Here is an 18,018-nt window from a genome sequence, read left to right on the forward strand (position 1 = left end):
TGGAGAAACAAACATTTACAAAATAAAACTTGAAGGATATTGTATGGCAATAAATTATGGCATTTATCAAAAAAAATATGTATAATGTTAGATCTGAGTGAATTCAATGGTATGCTAACACTTTTAAGAGAGTTCCTATTCACTCTGCTTAAGGACCCAGTTCTTGACTTGCCTTTGAGACTTAGTTAACAGGAAGAAAGCCACTTTGCTAATTTTACCATTTCATATCCATTATCTTCTCTGCATCTCTAGCAAGTCCACCTTAACACAAGGCTAAAAGTATGCTAAACACAGCTTTATAAGAGGGGTCAGGTTCATCTTGAAGGGAAAGTGTTTGGTGAAAGCAGAAGAGAAGTATGGGTTAGGCATTTCAGTGAGATGAGAAACATATTTCTGCTGATAAAAATGGAGGGGGGAAATGGAGTTTCTGGATTCCCAGGATGTGTCAGCTTCTAGCCAGTCATTCATGTGTGGATGATTTCAATGTGTCTCCTAAGGGTTTGTGTGTTGGAGGCTTGGTCTTCCTCATGTCAGTGTAGAGGCACTGGGAACTTTGCGAAGTGGGGTTAGCATTAGGCCATTGTTCATGGTCCTCAGGAGGGACTAAGTTAGTGCTTGGGGTCTTCTTGAATTAGTTATGTTTTCATTGACTGCTTTTGTTTTATATACATATATATGTATGCATCTATGTATTATGTGTGTATGTGTATATGTGTGTATATATGTGTATGTGTATAATATAATGTGTGTGTCTGTTCCCACTGGTTCCCTTAAGTAAATTTTTACTAAAAGCCTGAACCTGTGTCATTGTCCAAACATGTCACCAGAGGGCACAGGTTTAAAATTTTCTTTCTTTTTCTTTCTTTCTTTTTCATTTAAAACTTTCTTCCTTTCTTCTTCAAGGGTTTACTGGAGCTAATGGCATCTGAGAACGTAGACAATATGTTGTTTTATTACCAGGGTTGAGTGTGAACTGAACAGGTAACCAAGGGACTCAAGCTTGACATGGCCTTTCTGTGTACCACCTGTGCTAGTGACCATCCTATATGTGAGATGTGACCTTACCTATTAAGCTTGAGCAGTGGTGCCATGAGATCACAAAGGCCACTTTGATGGAGGATGAATATTCGGCATTCACCTTTGAAATCCCAGGACTGAATATGTTGTTTTGTATAGAGTAAGACTTTACTATATTTGATTGAAAAGAAACAGCAGCATATTATAGTCACACTCACTGTACTTACCTCCTTTTCAAAAATCCCCCCAGTGTCTTTCCAATGAACTTAAATTAATATGTTCAACTTATCTTGGATTTCAAGTCCTTCAATAAACTATACATTGGATTAACTTCAACTAGCCCCAATAATGTTCACTATGTCCTTGATTAACATATTGATCCTTTTTTCCCACTAATGTAATATTTTTATTGATTGTTTGAGAATTTCACAACATGCACCCCACCACACTCACTTCCCATTCTCCCAGGTCTGCCCGTCCCCTTTGTAACCTCCTCCAAAAAAGAAATAAAAAGATAGGTCTAATTTGTGTTGCCCACATAGTCACTGGAGTATAGTCAAACTCCCAGTGGTCAGCAATTTAAAGAAAACTGAGTCTTTCTCCACTCCCATCCCTGCCAGAAGCTATCAATTGTGGAAAGCTACACTTGATCATCCTTATCACAATTTTAAGTGTTTTCTTCAATGGCTTGCTGTCTAGGCTGTTACTTTTTGGGGGGGGGGGTGAAGTAGGGTGGGGATAGGGGTTGTCACAGGAGCCTTATATGTCTTTCTCAACTGTGAGTCTGCAGTCATCAGTATCACTACAAAAGCTTCCTTAAAAGATGCCTCCTTGCCCTTTTCAGTCAGCAGGAGCACACATCACAGACATCCCCATGGGCGCTGGCATCGGCATGAGCCACTTGAACCTCAGCATGGTATCCAGTGGCATTTTAGACCACGGACATCAACACATGGCCCTCTGCTGCAGCACAGGCCATAGACATCAACAGGGCCTCCCCGGTAAAATGGGCCATGGACACCAGTATGGTCTCCAGTGACAGCCTAGCCCATGGACATCAACATGAACTCACCAAAAGTCATGTGGATGTTGATGGTCTATGCTGCTAAATGAATACATTGATCATTAATGTAGTTCTTAAAGTAGTTGTTTGGTGAGTCAAGTGTTTTGTGCCATGTCCTTAGCTTGATCAAATAGCAGGAGAGTTACTGTTACTACTATTACTTTAAGTAGAAACTGACAGTCAAGAATAAACTGAAGTTTCTTGATGAGATCTAATTACTTTGTTTCTATTTCTTCTTTGTTTTTGTTGTTTTGTTTTGTTTCTGTCTTGTGAGAAAGAATTTCTCTGTGTAACAGCTCTGGCTGTCCTGGAATTTGCTTTGTAGACCATGCTGGTCTCAAATTCACAGAGATCCACCTCCCTCTGCCTCCCAAGTGATGAGATTACAGATGTGTGCCACCACCACCCGGCTTTTATTGCGTGTTTGTATATTTCATATCAGGTAGATGATGCTTGTTCTTATCTTACATTCTTGGCCCCTTATATACCATATTCTGGAGTCCTTGGGTTAGCGGAGGGTGTAATGGACTTTAGTGATCACAAGACATGACTAGTTTACCTTTGAGCATTAAAAAGTCTAGGATTTGAGAGCATTTTCTCCACCTACACTTAAACCCACCCTACAACATCCAATTAAAAGATTCACCAAGTCTCTGTCTGTACATATCTTTTTTCTCAAATGTCTTCTTGTTATTGCACTATTTGGCAATGGCAATAAAAACTGTTTTAAATGAGGGATGTATGTAGAAGCCAAAGAATTATGTAAAGTTTTACCCAGAGTACAAACCTTATTTTTTAAGCTTTTGTTTTCATTTGGCCTTGGTTTTGTGCATCAGCTTTAGAAATGCCATCCTAGCATTCATGTCATGGTTAATTTGTAACTAAGAATGCTCTAGTTTTGCAATAGAGGGCATGTTATAAAGATGGGAAGGTATTGCTATGTGAGAGATGCAAGCGGCTTCTTGGGCCTGTACTGTGAGTATTTTTGCCCTTGGGAACACTGAACATTCTAACAAGCCTGAGTTCCAAATAACTGAGTTTGAAGTTTGTCGGTTCAGGAGGCAAGGTCTAGGAGTGGTCCCTGCTAGTTGACCCTCTGGTGAGCCTTGTCAACTTTGGTAGGAAGAGTACTCAGTGATAATGTGGAAATTTACTCTAGAACTGGATGAAGGAAGGCTGGAGGAGGTAAGAGGCCCTCTATCGTGCTTGGAGCAGATAAATTCATCAAAACCTTAAACTTAGGCATTGGCAACTGGCAGTAGAGATGGAGAGAAATGAAAAGTTTCGATAAGTATTCAGATAGTATTCATTGGTCATCACGACCATTAGTAGTGGTTAAAGAGCATTGCCTGCTCTTCCAAAGGTCCTGAGTTCAATTCCTAACAACCACATGGTGGCTCACAACCATCTGTAATGAGGTCTGGTGCCCTCTTCTGGCCTGCAGACACACACACACACAGACAGAATATTGTATACATAATAAATAAATAAATAAATATTAAAAAAAGAAGTGGAGAACAAAATTGAAGCAAGCCCTTTTGATATGTGTCTGTCTATTAAGAGGGGTGAAATATATTGGAATATAGAATGAAAATGAAGAAGTGGTTTGGGGAGTTGAGATAGAATAAGTTTACATTTGGAAACTGAGATTTCCCAATGGAGGTTGAAGAATGAATGGACAAACAGGGTGTATATGTCCAGTAGCATCTGGGTAGTTGAGTAACAATTCAGTAAGACGATATGGGCTAGACAGACATTTTTATATAGCAATTTAGTACCTAAGATGAGGCCGCTCATGAAGAAAATTAAAGGCTTCAGAAGAGGTCCTATACTGCTTTCAAAAATCTTTTTTCTAACCACTGGTGTATAAATATTTGTGGCTCTATATCATGCTCCTTGTTTCTATGTACTATTTCATGCTTAAAAAACTCTCGGCCTTCCTCTCTAAATGTTACAAAATTCCATGCATACTTATAAGAACAAGATTATTAAGATCTGTTAGAAGTGAGAAAAGACTCTTTAGGTGGCACCAAAAGAAGAAAGTCTCTAAAACAAGAATGGTTTACTTCCATTTTCCTATCATTTGAAAATACTCTTATGGTTCCCATATATTTCACAGGTGAATGAATTTTGACTTGCTATGTTGTATATAACTTAATCAACTATCACCCTTCAGTTCCAACTAGTTATTTCTTGTAGGAGCTGTTCTCATTTTATCATATCACAAATGGTATCATAAAATACACATATATACACAAACCAATATTCTTATGTACATGTAACATAATCAGAAGGAGTGCTTGCTTTGTCTAATGGCTCTTCATTCAAATGACAAATGATTCAATTTCCATGAGTTCAAATTAGTATCAATATTTTCACATGCTATTATCATATGTTAATGAATTTATGACATCATATTTCTGTCGTCTAGGCAAATCATTTCTCCTACTCTCTTTCCCAAGTAGACATGTCACTGGTGTTTAAAAAAAAGAGAGACTATCACCTCTTGTTCCCCACTGGAAGACATCTCCAAATGCTTCCTTTAGTTTTATAAATCAAGGTGAGTGACTTTTATGTTTGTCTGAATCAGAAAGTGTTTCATCTACGCTCCCCAAATTGTTATCTCACTTCATGTTTTGTAGATCTTCTCCATTCCAGAATGTCAGTGTTCCTCTATCTGTTTCTCTTGGTATTTGGACTACAAGACTACAATCCATTGTGCACAATATAACATCTCTGAAGGCAAAGTTACAATCTGCCATTTGTCCCAACAAAATGCCACTCTCTATAAGATGTCATCTATCAATGCTGACTTTGCATTCAGTCGATATTGTAGGTTCCCTGTGGGGAACCCAGATTGGAACATCTTCTTTTCCCCTGGGAGCACATCTGCTGCTTTAGCCATGCTTTCTTTTGCATCTGTCTCTAACACTCAAACTCAGATTCTGGAGGTCTTGGGGTTTAACCTCACAGATACTCCAATAACAGAATTGTATCAGGGCTTCCAACATTTGATCTGTTCATTGAATTTCCCAAAGAATGAACTGCAATTGCAGATGGGAAATGCAGTTTTCATTGGGCAGCAGCTGAAACCACTGGCAAGGGTTTTGGATGATGTCAAGACCCTTTATGAAACTGAAGTCTTTCCTATCGACTTCTCCAATGTTTCTGCATCCCAGCAGGAGATCAACAGTTATGTGGAGAAGCAAGCCAAAGGGAAAATTATAGACCTAATTCAAGACCTTAGACTGAACATTATCATGATTCTGGTGAACTAAATTCATTTCAAAAGTAAGGCATTAAGACATTAATTTCCAGTCTAGTATTAAGATAGAGAAGGGGAGGGGCATTATGGCCTCTTGTCACTGGCATCAGTAGGTATTCTTCATACCAAAGTGATTCTTCACTACGTAAGTATTTATGCATTGTGTTGGATTATTCCAGGATGACACACAGCTCTTTATATGAGCCCAGAAAACTTTTAGGTAGGTAACACTTTTAAAAATGTGGTTGACAATGTTATGACTATTCTGATTAGGCTAAATAATTATAGTTTCTAAAATCATTTAATGAGGTGGGAGAAGCCCATGTTCGGCAAGCCAACTGAATTTGTATTTAAGCATAATGTGGTCCCTACTTCCTGTGTAGATTTGGATACACTGCATAAATCCCTTTTACGATATGTTAAGTACTTACTATGTGCAATTATGCTATATATATCCAACTACCATGGATAATTTTCACTTCTACCCTTTCCAGCAAGGCTATCTAACCCTGAAGTTAGAGCTTAGAGTAAGTATCATGTGCCCTCTTTTCTGAAAGGGCTACACCCACATAATTCCTCTTGATTTTAGAGAACCTGTCTTTCATGTTTGGATGAGTGTTTTTTTTTTTTTGTATAAGCCACACACCTATATATGCTTAAAATGGCAGAACATTTTGTTATCTCATTTCACCCATTTTCTGGACATTCCTATACCTTTTCATGGAAGGAGATACTGTTTCTGATGGGTGTACAAAGTTTAGTGTTTCTAGAAATATACTACGAAGTTCAGCAGCATCGGAAAGGAACTCTGTTTTTGCCATGTGGTAGCTGGATTATTATGTCAGCTGACCTTGTTTCTCTGATGCTTACTGAGGCACTTGTAATCATTTGGAAAACTGGGTGACAGTAGACCGTCTTGATTATTAAGTGAATGACTAATATTTTCAAAGAAACATCTCTTCTCTTTCTTTGTTTTAAGCCCAGTGGGCAAATCCTTTCCACATATCTAAAACAGAAGAGAGTTCCAGCTTCTCAGTAGACAAGACCACCACAGTGCAAGTGCCCGTGACACACCACCTAGAACAGTACTATCATTTTCCGGATGTAAAGCTGAACTGCACAGTACTCCATATGGGCTATAGTGAGAATGCCCTGGCACTTTCTGTCCTTTCAAAGGACGGACACGTAGAGTGGGTGGAGGCAGCCTTGTCATCTAAGACATTGAAGAAGTGGAACTACTTACTACAGAAAGGGTAAGCAATTTAGAGGGTGTGATGACATATGGATGGGCCTAACAGTGGAGATGAGGCTGAGTTCAGAAGAAACCTAGAGGCAGGAAAATGACCCAGGTGCACTTGTCAATGGTATGATGATATTTAGAGTAAGTCCAGTACAGTGTGCATGAGACTTTTCTGGATACTTTCCACAGTGTTTCAACGAAGCATACTGAGAAAATGCCAAAGGAGAAATTTGTCAAATGATAAATCCCCATAATGCTCCCCAATGTGAGCATGCTACAACGCTGATACCTTTTCAGGGACCATATAAAGCTTTGGGATGGATAAGGTTTGATATTATTACATGGAGTTGGCAGTCATTCTTAGTTAGAACTGCAAGACGGAAAATCCTGTAGGTGCCCATGCACTAAACTCTTATCTTCATTCCATTAGCCCCTGTCCTTGCTCAGTACCACAGAGACACATCTTTCTGTAATAAAGGCCCAGGAGACCATGTATTACACTCCAGCATTGTCCGAGTCCGAGACAATTTCTACAACAATATCTTTTGTGTTTCTGGTGCCATGTTAGTAGTTCTCAATGTTCAGGGGAGTAGTAGAGTTGATTGAGAGAAAGAAAAAGAGATATATCCTGGTGTGTTTTGTGATTAGTGTGGTGACTGTCATGTCTCCCTTTCCTTATTCCACACAGATGGGTTGAGTTGTTTGTTCCTAAGTTTTCCATTTCTGCCACATATGACCTTGGAGGTACACTTCAGAAGATGGGCATGAGGGATGCCTTTGCTGAAAGTGCCAACTTTGCTGGAATTATGAGAGACAATGGTCTAAAACTTTCCTGTGTAAGCTGATGGATTGTTTTTTTTTTCTTTCAAGAGACAATTAATTCACCCACCTTGTTTAGTCAGTGAGAAATCTCATGTCTATGGTGACAGTGTGATTCTGTTAGGTCAGTATCATATGAGAGTATTCTTGTTACTCAAAATAAATCATTTTAGAAGTTACTTCTGGGACTGGAGCAACGACTCTGCAGGTAAGCACACTGTTTGCCCTCCCAGAAGTCTCAGGTTAAATTTCCACTGCCAACATAACATGAAAGCTCAAAACTGTCTATGATTTCAGTCCCATGAAATCTGATACCCTCTTTTAATCTCTGTAGGAGCAAGGCACACATGTGATGTAAAAAAAAACATACATGCTGGCCAGGTACCCAAATACATAAATAAATGTAATTTCCATCCCTAACCCTCATGTACTAAGGTGACTCTAAGATGATGGAAAGCCTTAATGATCAGAAGCAACTCATGAGATGCAGTGCTAGAGGATGTCTGGAAGACACTAAAAAGGTACCTTCTAGAGATGAAAGGTGATGGAGAATGAGATGCTACCCAAACAAATAGTCCTAAAATCACAGAAATTAAGGAAACTTCTCAAAGTAATATTCATATTCAGGTACCATCTACATAATATATAGTATTTCTTTTTGTACTTCTAACACACCCAAAGGCTGTTGCCACTTTTCAGGGGACCTTCAGTGTGTGTTCCTCTCCCATAGGCTTTTCACAAGGCTCTGCTGCATATTGGAGAACAGAGAACCAAAGAAGTAGCTGCTCCTAAAGCTGTGTCTCTGGAACAGCCAGAAGTGGCTTCTCTTCATCCCATTATCCAATTTGACAGAACATCCTTATTGATGGTTTTGGAGAAAAGGACCAGAAGCATTTTCTTTTTAGGGAAAGTCATTAACCCAGCTAATGAGTAATTGAAGAAAAGGCTATTGAGTGTGTATATTATATAATGGGAAATAAACATTTAACATAGCTTGATATACTTGCTATGGGCTTGGACGTTATATCTTTTGTGCAAGGGATAAAAGGAATCATTCCACCTCCTTTTCCACAATGTTCCCTGACTCAGCTATAGGGTTGTGTTGTAAATGTATCTGTTTAGGTTGGGTACCACAATTCACTTATTCTCTGCATATTGATCACATGTGGATTTCTGTGATAGTCTCTATATTTGCTAACAGTAGCTTCTGTGATGAGGAGACAGAACTACACTTGTGTGTACAAGGACATGTATTATAGTAGAGTTAGAAGTTATAGTGGTTTGAGGGAAACAGTAGCAGTAGGTTCCTAGGGTCTATGACCTCTCTTGCAAGGTCTGCAGCTACGTAGTGTCTTATAGATATGATAGTGCTGCTACACCCATGGAACCTCAACAGTATGACTGCCTAACATATCTGCTTAATGACAGCAATGAGCAGGTATGCCAACACGGATGGGGGAACTTTCACAAGGCCTCACTCCTAGACGAAGGGCTACAGTCAACGGCTATTGAGAAAAGGACTATCAGTTTCCTCCAAGGGTGAACCTCTCAATATGTTATCCAATACCAAGCAATTAGCCCTAAGCATGTCTATATTAGCAATGTTAAATGGAGATTCAGTAGTGTGTGTGTGTGTGTGTGTGTGTGTGTGTGTGTGGTATTCGTTACCTTTCTCTTGATATGATAAAATACCATAGCCAAAAAACAACTTTTAAAAGAATTTATTTTGGCTTATGGTTCCAGAAGAGATCTCACAATGGCAAGGAAGATAGAGCAGCAGGTAACCAGAGTGGGAAAACTACTGATCACATTTCATCAAGTAGGAAGCTGAGAGAGCAAACTGGGAAGTTAGAAGAGGCTATAAACTTTCAAACCCTTCCCCTAACAATGTACTTCCTCTAGCAAGGCTCTGCATCCTAAAAGTTCCATACTCTTAGCCCTAAACATGCCACTAACCAAATCCAAGTGTTTAAGCGTGTGAGACTATGAGGGACATTTCACATTTAGACCACGACAATCTACTCTATGGTCCTCGAAGGTTTGTTGCCATATCATAATTCTAAATGCATTTAGTTCTACTTTAAATGCCTCAGTTGTCTTTCTGTCTCAACAGCGTTTAAAAGTCCAGTCTCTTCTGAGACTTAATGTAACGTCTTAATTGTGACTTGGAAACTCTGTAACTCCATGTCATTGTCTGCTACATTGGTTTTTAAGGGTTTCGATGGCTTAGTACCTCCAGCTTTGCTATTTGTAACGTACACCTCTCTCTTGGCTTGCTACTACAGTGAATATGCAGCTCTTCTTGACAGGTGTCTCATGTCTCTAGCATCTCCAACGTATAGGGATCTCTAATACAATGCAGGCTTCACTTACAAAGCTTAATGCAGTGGCCTCTCAGAGCCTTCTTGTAGCAACTGAAGTACTTCCATGTATTGACTGACCCCAGTGGCTCCCTCAAACAGTGACGGAAGAATCTACAAACACCCTCATTTTGGCAGCATTTATGACCCAAAGCATGTACAACATGGATTACATTGTTAAATTTGGCTGTCATTTTAGGATGGACCTTTGCCCCTTTCTACCACATTAGCTAACAGATTTTGTATGTTGAAACAATTGCTTTCTAGGACCCAGAAACCCCTCAGGCTTTCTACTTTCAAAGTTAAAAGTTTCTCATCGTTCACATTGTCCCTTTCAGAATAGGTGATCTTTCCTTGACATATACATTTTAGGCAGGGTAGCCCTTGACTGGAACATTAAGCCTCCCAGTATTTTTTTCTCTTTAAACTTTATTATTTATTCATTTATATCCTATTGACTCTTTTTTTCTTAAGTTTAGACGTGTATAGAGTTGCTAGCAATAATCATACCACAGACTCAATGTTACATTGTCTTGAAAATTCCTCTCAGCATTAAGGTCATCCTGGGTCCTACTAGAATAGCTTATTATACTCTCTTAGAAAATTTAACCACGTTTCTTATCCAAACCTCTAGAATCTCTCACACTCCTCCATAAAGCAACATGGTCAACATGATGGTTAATTTTGGTTTTCACCTTGACATACCCTTAGTTGAAGAATTTCCTCTACCAGATTAGCTGGCAAGCATGTCTATGAGGCATTTTCTTGATTGCGTATTGCTATGGGACAACTCTCCCTGCTATTGTATGTAATACTATCACTGGGGATATGGATCTGGAAGTTGAATGTCAGCCTGGAAGCAAGCCAGTAATCAGCTTTCCTTCACAGTTCTTGTTTCTACTCTTGCTTAAGTTCCTGATCAGTTTTAAATTGTCACCTAAAAGTATAAGCTAAAATGAAACCTTTTCTCCACAAGTTCTTTTAGTCAGTATTCCAAAACAGAAACAGAAAAGCAAACTAGAAATATACATAACAATGCTAGTTATAGACAAGAACTTCAAAAGGAGTAGAAGAGACAAAAGAGGGAATGGATGATGGAGACTAAAGGGTGGAAATCATGTAATTTAGTATTCATGTATGAAATTCTAATCTACTCTGAGACAGGGAAACTTTATCTATGATACCCCAACAGTATGGTTGTCTAAACAAGACCTGAACAAGGACAAGACCAAAAACTGCATTGTGGAAGAGGACAATCTCATAGGGCCCTGCACTTAGACAAAGAGCCACAGGCAATTAAATGCTAAAAGAGAGAATATTAGTCTTCTCCAAGGATGAGCCACCTAATTAGTTATTCAATACAAAGTTGCCAGCCAAGAAATCATAAACACATGTATAGTGGTAATAGTAAACAATATTTAGTAGTACCAGTAAGCAGACTGTATTATTACATTTATATACACATATATGTATACATTATACATAAATATATGTATATAATATATCATATCTAAAAAAGAGGTCATGAATTAGATAGGGATCAAGAGGTTGAGGACATGGGAAGGATTGGAGTGAGGAAAAGGAAGTGAGGGGAATATATTCATATTTTAATTTTAAAATGTTATTTCAAAAATTAAATCAAATTAAATTGGGTTTATTCGAATAAATGATAGAGGGATGAATCCAATGATATGCAGATAAAATGGATTATTTCCTTTAATAAAAAGGAAATCTTCCTCTTTGTTTAGGTAAAGTTTGGGGACAGTAATCCAAATAAGATAGTCATAACTGTTCAAATCCCTTTATCATCACATCTGTATGAGGCATTAGATTAGTCATGCTTGTAGAAACAGAAAGCAGGATTGCCATTGCTATAGGGAGCAGAAAATGGTGAGATTTTATTCAATGTATATAATACTTGAATAACATCAGTTGTATTGGTTCTAGAAATTTGTGAAACAGTGTCTGTACTTGCTAGTACTATAATATAGTATTAAATATTTTTGATGATAACTCTCACATTTATTGTTTTCTTTATCAGAAAATACAGTGAAGGGCTTAGTGGTATAGCAATTGCCTAGTATATTTAATACATGTAGCTGGGCGGTGGTGGCGCACGCCTTTAATCCCAGCACTCGGGAGGCAGAGGCAGGCGGATCTCTGTGAGTTCGAGACCAGCCTGGTCTACAAGAGCTAGTTCCAGGACAGGCTCCAAAACCACAGAGAAACCCTGTCTCGAAAAACCAAAAAAAAAAAAAAATACATGTAAAGCATTGAGTTCAATCCCCTACACTGAAAAAGTTGAAACAAACAAGTAAAATAAAAAAATATTGATACTATATAGTAGTATATACATTTCTATAAAAACAAATAATCTATTGCTACATATCTAACTCTGTTGAGGTGGTTATAATAAGGTACCACTGACTGGGTGGCTATAAACAACAGAAATTTATTTTTCACATTTCTGTAGGCTTGGAGTCCAAAATCAGGGTGTCAGTGTGTTTAGTTTTGGTGAAGATTATCTTCTATCTTGCTGGTGTTTGTCTTATACTTACTTATATATACACATCACATGCTGAAACATAAGCTAGACACTGTTCACATATACTTTTTAAAGGGTTGTTGATTTTCATGAATGCTCTGCTCTAACACTATCACCTTTTGGAATAGAAAAATCCATCCCAGAAAGTTGAAAATGGTATGTATTCACTCATAAGTGGATACTAGCTGTAAAGCAAAGAATAATAAGTTCATGATCCTAGAGAAGCTAAATAACAAGGTGAACCTTAAGAAAACATATATCGATACACCTGGAAATGGCAAATAGACAAGTTCACCTGAAAAAATTGGGACCATGGTGGTAGGGAAGAAGAGAAAGCAGAAGAGGAAGTGGAGCGGAGAAGGGGAGGTGGAAGAGAACTTTAGGGAACAGGATAGTCGAGATGGAGGAAGGACAGAGATGAGAGCAAGGAAAGAGATATTTTTATTGAGGGAGCCATTATGGGGCTAGCAAGAAACATGACACTAGAGAAATTCCCAGGAATTCACAATGATGACCCCAGCTAAGACCCTAAGCAATAGGGGAGCAGGTGCACGATCTGGCCTTGGCCTATAGTCAGACTGATGACTATCTTAAATGTCACCATAGAACCTTCATCCAGCAACTGATGGATGGAGATGGAAACAGAGGCAGAGACCCATAACGGAACACTGGGCTGAGCTTTCAAAATCCAGTTGAAGAGTGGGAAGAATGAGAATATGAGCTAAGAAGTCAGGCCATGATGGGGACACACACTGAAACAGTTCACCTGAGCTAATGGGAGCTCACCAACTCCAGCCAGACAGGGAAGGAACAAGCATAGGACCAAACTAGTCCCTTTGAATGTGGTTAACAGTTGTATGGCTGGGGCAGACTGCAGGGTCACTGGCAGTGACACCAGGATTTATCCCTACTGCTTGTACCGGCTTTTTGGAACCTGTTCTCTTTGGATGGATACCTTGCTCAGCCTAGATACAGTAGGGAGGGCCTTGGACCTTCCCCAAAGCAATGTGCCTTGCCCGCTCTGGGGAGTGGATGGGGGTGGGGTGGGAAAGAAGTTGGGGGGAATGGGAGGAGGGGAAGGAGTGGAAACTGGGATTTGTATGTAAAATGAAAAAAAGATAGTTTTTAAAAAAAGAAAAGAAAAAAAAGGAAGAAAGAGAAAAGAATTTTAACACACAGTGTCAGTAATTTTAATCACCCAAGCCATAACACAATGTGTACAATAGATAAAAATTGAAATTGTGATATTTTGATTACAATTGGCTATGAAGTCTATAAGTTTTAAAAGTGATACAGCTGTTATCATTGTAGTATGGAACCATCTCTTCAAGAAAGGACATATTCTAGAACCTAGGAGTCTTGTTAGTAGACAACCTGAAAGTTAGTCATTTCAAGGACTATCTTGCTTGCATGTATTTTCTTTAAATTTTAAAATTACATTTATGTAATTTTACATATGTACATACATATGTATGTATTTATCATGTGTATGTGAGTATGAACCTGTAACAGTCCATCGTGGAACCATATCTATAACAAATGCTCAGCTATATTTTGGGCAAATATTACTTCTTATGTCCATTTCCCATAACAATTCGACAAGATAAGAGATTATCAATAATCTCTTGATTATTGTGTCAAACAAATGATGCTGGAATCTGTTTTGTAACACAGTCTATTGCCCTTCCTGATTATTGTGGTCAATGACCCTTGTGTACATGGAGTAATGAAGAGTCTGACTCCAGTTGTTGATAGTTGCTGTCATTTAAGCCTAATCTCTACCTCATTCCTTGTACTTCATATTTGAGACAGCTGATAAGAAATACATTGTCTTCTCTATTATGAAATTATGAGCGGTTCAAACCACATAAGACCTTTTCTATATAGATAAATACTGTAGGGTAAAAAGACCAGCCAAAGAAACATACCCTAATCCTGCAACCAGAGCCAAAGAAACACACCCCAAGCCCAAGACCAGAGCCAAAGAAACATATCCTGGTCCTGAGACCACAGCCAAAGAAACATATCCTGGTCCTGAGACCAGAACCAATGAAACACATTTTGACCCTAAGTCCAGAGCCAGTTAACTGGCTCTGATACCAGAGCCAAAGGTTAAAAAGAGTCAGTGAAAGAAACACACTCTGGCCCTGAAACCAGAGCCAAAGTTTAAAAAGGGCCAGTAAAAGCAATACACTTTGATCATGAAACCAGAGCCAAAGAAACACATTCTGTCCCTGACTGACCAACCCAGCACAAATCAGCCAATCCCTGAACACAAAAACAACCAATCCCTGAGCAGGAAATCCAACCAACCACTGAGCATGAAACCAAACAATCCCTGGGGAGAAGAATGAACTAATCACTGAGAATAAAACCAACCAATTCCTGAGCATGAAATTCAGTCAGGGATTGCAATCCAATTCTCACCCTGAAAAGTCTTAACCCTGAAAAAACTGTGACCCCTACGAAGCCCTATATAAGCCCTGTACCTGTTCAGTTGGGAGTCGCCTTTTCCACCCTGGCAGAAATATCCTCTCTCCTGGATTCTTCCCTCCCAACAAATCTTTGGAATGAGATTTGGGTGAAGACTTCTTTTGCTGGAACAAAGCACAGCAGAGAAGGGAGCAGAGAAGTAACAGCTTTCTTCGGAGCAGAGAAGAGTGGAGCCGGACTGTAACACTTTGCCTGGGGAAATATGCCCCTAGCAGAGAGGAGTTGTTAAGCTCCTGGGTAAACTGAGGAGGAGCAGAGTAGAGCCAAACTGTAACTTTCCCTGAGGAAACTGTTCCTAGTTGAGCAGAGTTGTTAAGCTCTTCGTGATCTGAGGAGCATCGTAGAGCCGAACTGTGTAATTTTCCATAAGGAATCCTGCCCCTAGTGGAGCAGAGTTGTTAAGTTCCCAGGAACCTGAGTAGAGCAATAACAACTTCTCAGGGGAAACCCCTCCCCTGCCAGAGCAGAGCTGTTACATTGGGGAAGCCTTCTCCTGAAGCAGGGCTGTAAGATACTATGCTTATAGTGCCTGTAGTATTTCTTGACTCCTGATTGCCAGGATCCCTTTTCATCCTAGCTGTAATGCTTACAGATACAGACACTCCATCCATAAAAACGATCAGAGCACACATTTGGGTCATTTTTTGCTCTCTTGAGCTACATTAGTTAACTTTCTATTACTGTGATAAAACACCATTGTTGACCAAGGTTTTCTGTCCTGCCCGGTCCTGCAGCTGTTAAGTCCCAAAGAATCACACAGAGGTCTACATTAGTTATAAACTGATTGACCCAGTAGCTCAGACTTCTTATTAACTCTTATAACTTATATTAGCCAATTATTCTTGTCTATGTTAGCCATGTGGCCTGGTAGTCTATTTGGTGAGGTAGTCACATCTTGTTTCTTCTGAGGCTAGGTCACAGACTGCAATCTGAGACTTCTGTCTTCCCAGAATTTTCGTTTCCCCACCTCTACTTCCTGTCTGGCTACATTTATTTAAAATATATGTGACAGGGTATAGACCATTATCCCACAGCACTCCCCCCTTTTTTTCAAAACAAGAACTCTGAGTCAAATCTTCCTTGTTTACTTCTTCCTGACCATTACCCATAACAACTTGTAACCAACATTCTAAGGAAAGGAAAATATCCATAGTCCATTTTTGGGAATGTGGGCATAGTTTTCCAGGCTACTTCCTGCTGATTAGGGATGCTGATAATCTTATGGGGACCCAAAGAAAATTTAGAATTATAATCAAGTCGTGACTGGAGTATCCTGTGAGGCTTGATCATCTCAGGCAGCAGTCTTGAATCTGTAGACCAGCCTGCCATTGAACTCACAGATATCTGCCTGCCTCTGTCTCCCAAGGGTTGGGATTAAAAGTGTGTGCCACCACACCCAACTCACTACAACCAAGACAACTTATAGAAGGAAGGATTTGTTTGAATGTAGGGCTCCAGAGTGTAAGAGTCTATCTCTAACATGGCATCAGGCAAGCATGGCAGCTGGAGCAGCAAGCTTAGAGTTCATATCTTAAAACAAACAGGAAGCTGAAAGAGCACTGTGAGAGTGATGTGCAATTTTTAAAACCGCAAATCCATCCCCAAGTTACATACTTCCTCCAACAAGGATACATCTCTTAAGCCTACCCAAACATGACCATTAACTGGGGACATTGTATTCAAATCCTTGAGACTTTAGGGGACATCTCATTCAAATAACACACAAGCTATTCTTAGATTATCTTGGGTCCTCCTATTCTCCTGTAAAAGTGTCATTCAGTAAGCAATGAAAATTTTACTCTTTTGGTATATTGTGATACCATCTGTATTCATCTCTGAACCACAATTTCTATCTCTGACTATGGGATGGCCAAAATGAACAGGAATTCTTCTTCCTATCCTCTGTTACCTGAACACAGACATCCTGAACCATCTAAGCAGCATCCATATATCATTGGGGAATGCCTTCTAGCTACATTTCATGAGAAAATATTCACCCCTTAGTTTTTATGATTTACAAGACACCCCTCCCAGCTTAGCACTGTAGAAACTGGAAGCAGAGTCTCCAGGTGAGTTATTGATAGTTATGTTTGGGTCCATCCATTGTTTCTCTGAGCTTTGCATTCTTCCTACTGGGGACACAGGACACATAGCTATAAATAGTGAGTAAAGTTAATATACTGCATTTAAGGGAACAAACTAGAATTTTTAAGTATCATATTTGAACTGGAACTTCAAGCAAGCCTTAAGCAAGTCAGACTCTCTCTATTACTGTGGCAATGTATCTCAGAAAAATATCTTAAAAAGGGAATATTTATTTGGGTTTATGGTTTCAGAGATTCAAGTATATGGTCATTTGGACCAATTACTAAGTTTTTATTGGCACAATATCATGGAACAGAGTGTGTGGAGAGGAAAACAGGCCCACCTCCTGGCAGCCAGAATGAGGACTGAAAATATGGTATACCTTTCAAAGTCACACCCTGAGTGACCTACTTCATCCAACCAGATGTCACCTCCAAGCTACCATAAATAATTCTTTAACAAGCATTCTTAGAGCTCTTTTGGTGAAGAAATACATATGAAGCTCAAATGAACTTGAGACTGTGGCTGCACACATAAGGCCTGAACAGGTAGGTTCAAGTCAGCCAGAGTCTTAGCACTGAGAGGGGCAAGTGGACATGGGGTCCCACTCACAATCAAAAAGCTATTTGAAATTGATATCGCCAGGCAAATGGAAAATTTGTTTTCTACATTTGTTTGTTACTGGGTATATCAACCACATTTGCCCAGGAGTACTTTGTCAAGACAAAGAAACAAAAATAAATAGAACAAACAGAAAAAATCAAACAAACATGCATGCTTTTTTTGTGAAAAAAGCATTCAATGCGTTTGTGAATTTTTTGATTCTATTTTTTTGTCTCACTGTTTTTGTTTGTTTTGATTTTCTTTTTTGTTAAAAGGGATAGAGATAGATAATAGATGGATAGATAGATGATAGATAGATAGATAGATAGATAGATAGATAGATAGATAGATAAATAGATAGATAGATAGATATGAGTGACAGAGAGAACATAAATTTGGGTGGGGATGGAGTTGGGAAGAATCTGAGAAGAGTTGGGAGAGGGGAAACATGATTGAGACCTATTATATGAAATAAATTAAATTAATATAGAAAAAAGATTTCAAGCAATAGGAATTGGCAGATTAGAG

At 39.0% G+C, this 18,018-nt stretch overlaps 2 protein-coding genes across 2 annotated transcripts in view; one reads left to right on the forward strand and one right to left on the reverse strand.

Annotated features, from left to right (window-relative positions):
* LOC121436667 (protein ecdysoneless homolog) overlaps positions 1-18,018 on the reverse strand; it is a 28,289-nt gene that overhangs the window by 8,573 nt on the left and 1,698 nt on the right. The window lies entirely within an intron of this gene.
* LOC121436666 (thyroxine-binding globulin-like) lies at positions 4,734-8,338 on the forward strand. Its single transcript, XM_041636672.1, is given in 5 exon segments — positions 4,734-4,784; positions 4,786-5,371; positions 6,325-6,598; positions 7,274-7,421; positions 8,135-8,338. Coding segments are annotated over 5 exon segments (1,257 nt in total). The 5' UTR covers positions 4,734-4,739.

This window comes from Microtus oregoni, unplaced genomic scaffold (genome assembly GCF_018167655.1).
Source record: "Microtus oregoni isolate MIOR12 unplaced genomic scaffold, Mior012 000050F_001, whole genome shotgun sequence".
Taxonomy (NCBI): domain Eukaryota; kingdom Metazoa; phylum Chordata; class Mammalia; order Rodentia; family Cricetidae; genus Microtus; species Microtus oregoni.